General features: G+C 39.1%; 1 protein-coding gene across 8 annotated transcripts in view; it reads left to right on the top strand.

Moving 5' to 3' along the window:
- TCEB1 (transcription elongation factor B (SIII), polypeptide 1 (15kDa, elongin C)) overlaps positions 1 to 6,091 on the top strand; it is a 26,854-nt gene extending 20,763 nt beyond the window's left edge. For 7 of the 8 annotated variants that reach the window (XM_011981988.1, XM_011981989.1, XM_011981991.1 and 4 more), the window contains one exon: positions 5,157 to 5,881. In XM_011981988.1, coding sequence (XP_011837378.1) covers positions 5,157 to 5,347 — 191 coding nt within the window. In that variant the 3' untranslated portion in view covers positions 5,348 to 5,881. Of the gene's footprint in view, positions 1 to 5,156 lie in introns of all 8 variants that reach the window. The other variant, XM_011981995.1, reaches the window with a different exon arrangement.
- The last annotated feature ends 1,161 nt before the right edge of the window (positions 6,092 to 7,252 follow it).

A 7,252-nucleotide genomic window follows, 5' to 3' on the forward strand; every position in this document is an offset into this window, starting at 1 on the left:
TCAGCTTCATTCTTTTGCATGTGGCTCTTCCACTACCATTTATTGAAGAGACCGTTTCCCCATGGCATCCTTGTTAAAATTCAGTTGACTGTAGATGTTTGTATTTCTGGGCTCTCACTTATATTCCATTGATCCATATGTCTGTTCTTATGCCAGTACCATGCTGTTTTGATTACTGTAGCTTTGTAGTAAGTTTCAAAATCAGAAAGTATGAGGCTTCCAACTTTGTATTTCTATTTCCAGATTGTTTGGGCTATTTGGGATCCCTTGCAATTCTTTCTGGTTTTGTCTGGGTTTTGTTGTTGTTGTTGTTGTTGTGGGGTTTTTTGTTTGTTTTTGAGATAGGGTCTTGCTGTGTTGCCCAGGCTGGAGTATAGTGGCACAAGCCCTCCTAGGCTCAAGCAGTCCTCCCACCTCAACCTCCTGAGTAGCTGGAACCACAGGCGTGCACCTTTTTTAAAATTTTATTTTCTGTAGCGATGTTGCCCAGGTTGATCTTGAACTCCTGGGCTCAAGCAGTCCTCACAACTTGGCCTCCTAAAGTGCTGGGGTTACAGGTGTGAGCCACCGTGTGTGGCCACAATTCTTTTTCTGTTTTTACTATGGAGATTTTAAAACCTACACAGAAGTAAAGAGAACTGTATAATACAGCTCCATGTGCCCATCATCCAGCTTCAATAGTTATTAACATTTTGTCAGCCTTTCACTCTGTCTCCCAGACTGGAGTGCAGTGGCGCAGTCTCAGCTCACTGCAACCTCTGCCTCCTGGGTTCAAGCGATTCTCCTCCCTCAGCCTCCCCAGTAGCTGGTATTACAGGCATGCCACCACCACACCCAGCTAATTTTAGTATTTTTAGTAGAGATGGGGTCAGGCTGTTCTTGAACTCCTGACCTTTAGTAGAGATGTTGGTCAGGGTGTTCTTGAACTCCTGACCTCAAGCAATCCATCTGCCTCGGCCTCCCAAAGTGTTGGGATTACAAGCATGAGCCCCTGTGCCTAGCCCATTTTGCCAATCTTAAGTTTCATTATCCCTACTTTTTTGGAGTATTTCAAGCACATGCCTGATGTTGTGCCATTTCACTTGCAAAATCTGCAATAGTTCCCCTGCACCTTTTCTTTTTTTTCCAGGCCATAGGTTAATTTTACAGAGAAGCAAGGTCATTTGTATGCTGTCCATATTTCATATTGAATTATATTTGAGTTTTATTCTGTAAACTCATAGTTAAAATTCCAGAGACTTGACTAGACTCTGGTACATTTTTGTAGGCAAAGGATACTTTGTAGGTAGCACTCTTGTATTCCTGTTATATCATGTCTTTTAGCAGTGTCATGCTTGATCAGTGGGTTCCAGGTTGTCAGGCTGATTCATCCATTAAAAATTTCCCACTCTGAATTAGCATTCATGTGATTATTGTTAAGATTTACTTTGAGATTACAAAACAGTGACTTTCCAATTCTGTAAAATTTTTTTACATTTATTAGCTAAAATTGTCCTATAAGATACTATTTGGTTACATTGAAATACGGTCTATATGGGAAAGATGATAAAGACTTGATTTTTTTCCTTTTAAATATAATTTTTCAGAGTAATGAATTGGTTCTTCAGCATCATCTAGTAGTAAAGAGTGTTTTGTTCTTGAGTGCATGTCATCATGAATTCATGACTTTATATTTCATGTTTTTCAGTCTGTTGCAGTCATTCTTACTGATGCTCAGATTGTTCCATTTGCTTCATTTTTATGTCAGAAAGAGCCACATTGTGTTAACTCCTATGTCCTTTTGACATGGCTCTGTTAGTCTTGAGTAGTTATACTGCTTTCTGTAATAAGATTTCTTAGGCGTGTCATGTACCTTGTTCCCCAATCCTGAAAACAGCTGTTTCTTCAAAAATCCCTGTTTTGTTTTAGTAGAAAATGGTATTTAGGGGCCCCAATCTGGGTGCTAAAGACACTCATTGCTCCTTGGTTGAATTGCACCCTTCACTCCTCATACACACACACAACATGGCTCTGATGAATATGATGAATTGATTTTGGGCTTTTCCACAGGACAATGCAAGGAGGTACTTTAGGGGAAAAAAAAAATCACAAATGCCAACAGAATTTTAATTAAAAATTAATTTTATAACAGCAGGCTAGAAGCAAAGAACTTTTGCTTTTTATAAATTTGATCTTTAATTTAAACAGGAGATTTTTATCTTGGAAAGATCAGGAAAACATTCAGCCTCAAATTACTGTTTGCATGAAAAGGAATGAAGTACTGATAACATGCTACAGTACGTATGCACCTCCACAGCATGCTAAGTAAAAGAACTCAGACACAAAACGTCACACATTTGTATGATTCCGTTTATATGAAATATCCAGAATAGGTAAATCCATAGAGACAGAAAGCAGATTGGTGTTTGCCAGAGGCTGGGGGTGGAGTGAGGAAGATGAGGAATAACTGCTTAATGGATTACTGGGTTTTAATTTGGGGTGATGAAAATGTTTTGGAACTAAATAGAAGGGATAGTTGTAAAACGTTGTAAATATACTAAATACCACTGAATTGTACACTTTAAAATGGTTAATTTTATGTTATATAAATCTCATCTTTTAGAAAAATCACTAATGTTTGTTTAGTATCAACAGCTTAATAAGTGCCTATTGGTAATATTTCAGATATGTATTCAAGAAGGGAAGTTCTAGTTATTGGCAAACCAAAATTTACCTTATTGTTGTGAATTATTTGCTGAGTCCTGCTGTACTGCTTTCTTCCTATTACAGTATACTCCCAACCAACAGATATATAAAAGGCATTTTATATATATTTTAGTATTTTAAAATATTGTATTCTCAAATACTGTATTCTCAAAGTATATTTGTAGATGTGAAATGCCTTTTATATTCAGTACACAGTGCTAGTACTAGACTGCTAAGAAAATATTTTATCCCTATATGTAAAGGCTAAATGATACAACCTTTGTGTAGCTACAGAAATTTTGAGGAATGACTGAAAAACTGTTTATGAAATGCTGTTAAAGGAAAATGTCTTGTGAAGAGATCTCATTAACATGATCATATTTTTAAAAAACTGAAGGAGGAAACAATGGAATTCCTTTCCTGAAATGTTTCTTTTGCTTGCTTGCTTGCTTGTTTGTGGCAGGGTCTCTGTCTGTTGCCCACGCTGGAGTACAGTGGCGCCATCATGGCACTCTGCAGCCTCGAACTCCCGGGCTCTAGCAGTCCTCCTACCTGAGCCTCCTTAGTAGCTGAGACTACAAGTGGGTCTCCCAAAGTGCTGTGATTACAGGCGTGAGCCACCATGCTCAGCCCATTTCTTTTAAATAGAATTTTTCTTATTTTAGGTAAATAGTTAAATAGTTTAAATAGTTTTTTTGTTTGTTTGTTTTATCTTTTAAGACGGAGTCTTGCTCTGTCACCCAGGCTAGAGTGCAATGGTATGATCTCAGCTCACTGCAACTCCGCCTCTTGGATTCAAGTGATTTTATATATTCACTAATTCTCAGAAAAGCCAAATCAAAAAACCCGTTATGTGCCCTGGCTTTATTTTTAAATGGCAATTCAGTACAACACAGGGATCCTGATGATCCATAAAGACTTGATTGCCTGGATTGATCTTTTTTAAAAACGATTTACTTTTTCATCCTGCTCACCCTTCAGTAATCATATCACCAAGATTCTTAGGAAAAGCTACTTAAGTTTCCAACCTACAGGGGGAGAATTTTAAAATTCAGTTTTGATGAATCTCAAGTGCTATCTTTTTTTGAGATGGAGTTTCGTTCTTATTGCCCAGGCTGGAGTGCAATGGCGCAATCATGGCTCACTGCAACCTCTGCCTCCTGGGTTCCAGAAATTCTCCTGCCTCAGCCTCCCGAGTACTTGGGATTACTGGCACTCGCCACCACACCCAGCTAATTTTGTATTTTTAGTAGACATGGGGTTTCACCATGTTGGCCAGGCTGGTCTTGAACTCCTGACCTCAAGGGATCACCCACCTCAGCCTCCCAAAGTGCTGGGATTACAGGTGTGAGCCACCCCGTCCGGCCCCCAAGTACTATTCTAGTGAAGGTTTTTTTATGTTGTTGGCTGGGTGCAAGTGGCCAAGCCTGTAATCTTAGCACTTTGGGATTCTGAGGCAGGGGAATCACTTGAGTCCAGTAGTTCAAGACCAGCCCGGGCAACATGGCAAAACCCTGTCTCTACAGAAAATCCAAAAATTAGCCAGGCATGGTGGCGCTCACCTGTGGTCCCAGCTACTCAAGGAGGCTGAGGTGGAGGATCACTTGAGCCCGGAAGGCAGGGGTTGTAGTGAGCCACAACCATGCCACTGCACTCCAGCCTGGGCAACAGATCAAGACCCTGTGTCAAAAAAAAAAAAAATTATTATGTCATTAATACTAAAAAAATCAGAATTCCGTAATTTATTTGGTGCTAATTGAGGTTGTTTTAATGATGATTAGTTTGCTAGGGCTGCCATAACAAAGTACCACAACTGGATGGCTTGAACAACAGAACTTTATTTTCTAACAATTCTGGAGTATAGAGGTTAAAAATTAAGGTGTTGGTAGAGTTGGTCTCTTCTGAGGCTCTCTTGTCTTGTACGTGGCCATCTTCTCCGTGTCTTCACACAGTTTTCCCTCTGTGCCCATCTCTGTCCGGATCTCTTCTTATGAGAACACCAATCATGGCCGGGCGCAGTGGCACATTCCTGTAATCCCAGCACTTTGGGAGGCTGAGGTGGGCGGATCACGAGGTCAGGAGTTTGAGACCAGCCTGACCAACATGGTGAAACCCTGTCTCTACTAAAAATACAAAAATTAGCCGGGCGTGATGGCGTGCACCTGTAATCCCAGCTGCTCAGGAGACTGAGGCAGGAGAATCGCTTGAACCTGGGAGGTGGAGGTTGCAGTGAGCCGAGATCACGCCGTTGCACTTCAGCCTGGGTGACAAGAGCACAACTCCGTCTCGGAAAAAAAAAAAAAACACCAATCATATTAGATTGCCACCCCAATGACCTCTTTTAATTACCTCTTTAAAGAACTTATCTCTAAATACAGTCACATTCTGTGGTACTAGGGGTTAAGACTTCAACATATAAATTTGGAGAACACAATTCAGCCAATAACATACATAATTCTTTTGTTTTACAGGTCAGTTTGCTGAGAACGAAACCAATGAGGTCAATTTTAGAGAGATACCTTCACATGTGCTATCAAAAGTATGCATGTATTTTACGTACAAGGTTCGCTACACTAACAGCTCCACCGAGATTCCCGAATTCCCAATTGCACCTGAAATTGCACTAGAACTGCTGATGGCTGCGAACTTCCTAGATTGTTAAATAAAATAAATTATAATAAACTGTTAACTCTTTTCAGTATTTAATACCTGTAGTTCAGTTAGTAACTTTTTCATATATAGCATGTTGCCTGTATGCAGTTGAACTATATAAAGTTCATTGCAAAGCAGATTATCTTCTGTTTTTTTGCATAGCAATCAAAGTTGAAATTTGTTTGCTACATCAACAAATTAAGGACATTTTCACAAACTGAGAAATAAACAAATATGCCAATTCGTAGGTGGTTTTGCCTTATCCTTTGAATGTGACTTAAAATCAGCAATGATGATATAGTAAATACTGAAATTTAGGCATAAATGAACACGTTCTACAGGGAAATAATGGGGCTAAGTATTTTTATGTTTTTAGTGGTTTTTTAGAAACCTATTCTGATCTTATAGCTGCCGTTAGCATTACTAGAGTTATGCGAATAATTGCATTATAAACATGTTTATAACTTAGCCAAAACATTTTTATAACTCTCCAAGTATGAGTTGAAATTTCTTATGTCTTTTGATAAACTGCAGTATTCTTTAAGTGTGCTTTGTCCTTTTGTTTATTGCTATAATTTAAGAACTTTATTTAAAACAATTTTGGAAGGTTACTAGGTATAGCTTTTGCAGAAGTAACTGAACTGTAGCCAGATGGTCAACAAGTAAACTACATGACTTAGAGTTCTTGTGCATTATACATTTCGGATAATTCAAAGTACTGTATTTGCATTGACTATAAAGCGTCTTTTGCAATTTTTATTCTTCCTTCATAGTCCCTTGTTGTGATTACACTTCCAGTTGTTTAAATGTGTTTTAAAAGACTCACTATTAACTTTATTCAGATCTTAAAAGCTACACGTTTCTGAACTATTCCAGTCTTTCTCCATCCAGTTAGAATGTTATAGAATAACATGTGAAGAGAGACAGTGAAAATCTTATAATGCATTGAAGATACCCTACATGAATTATCTTCTATTAAAATATGTCCCAATAAATATACCCATAATCAGTGGGTCTTCTACTGAAATCAAGCTCATTCAGCTTTTCTATTAAGCAGCCAAAAACTTTTTTGAAAAAAATATGACAGCATCATTCCTTATGCATGGGAAAAGAAGCACTGCAGGTGGGTTTAGTATTGTCTTTATCTCAGAGGTGGAACAAAGTTGTCATTATAGGGTCTCTAAACTTAAGTCTTCAGCTTATTTGAGACTGACTTAATATGACCGAGCTCGGTGGCTTATACCTGTAATCCCAGCACTTTCGGAGGACGAGGCGGGTAGATCACTTGAGGCCAGCCTGGCCAACATGGCAAAACGCCATCTACTAAAAATGCAAAAATTAGCCAGGCCATGGTGGCACACGCCTGTAATCCCAGCTACTTGTGAGGCTGAGACATGGGAATCGCTTGAACCTGGGAGGTGGAGGTGACACTGAGCCGAGATCGCACCACTGCACTCCAACCTGGGTGAGAGAGCAAGACTGTCTCAAAAGAAAAAAAAAAAAGACTGGCCTGATATGGACCAGCTTTTCTGGAAACTGCAAAAACCATACACAAAAGAAATTTTTCCCCTTGTACTTAAACATTATACATTCCAGCTTATTGAAAGGAGTTAAATATAAATTACATATTTTTAGTAACTTTTTTTTAAGCTACTCCTTGCAGAGCAGGGCTAACTTCTAGGCAGTGCGCCCAGAGCCGCCTTAGCAACTTCTTAAGCTATACTGTTACATATTTTAGTATAGAAGATTATTTATCAAGTACAAGAATTATATTTTGCCACTTGGTGACAAATAATGCCAAGTATAAACCTGAGTGATGATTTCAAAAGTCAAGGTCAGGTCGGGCGCGGTGGCTCATGCCTGTAATCCCCGCACTTGGGGAGGCTGAGGCGGGTGGATCACTTGAGGTTAGGAG

This window comes from Mandrillus leucophaeus, unplaced genomic scaffold (genome assembly GCF_000951045.1).
Source record: "Mandrillus leucophaeus isolate KB7577 unplaced genomic scaffold, Mleu.le_1.0 Scaffold233, whole genome shotgun sequence".
In the NCBI taxonomy this organism is placed as follows: domain Eukaryota; kingdom Metazoa; phylum Chordata; class Mammalia; order Primates; family Cercopithecidae; genus Mandrillus; species Mandrillus leucophaeus.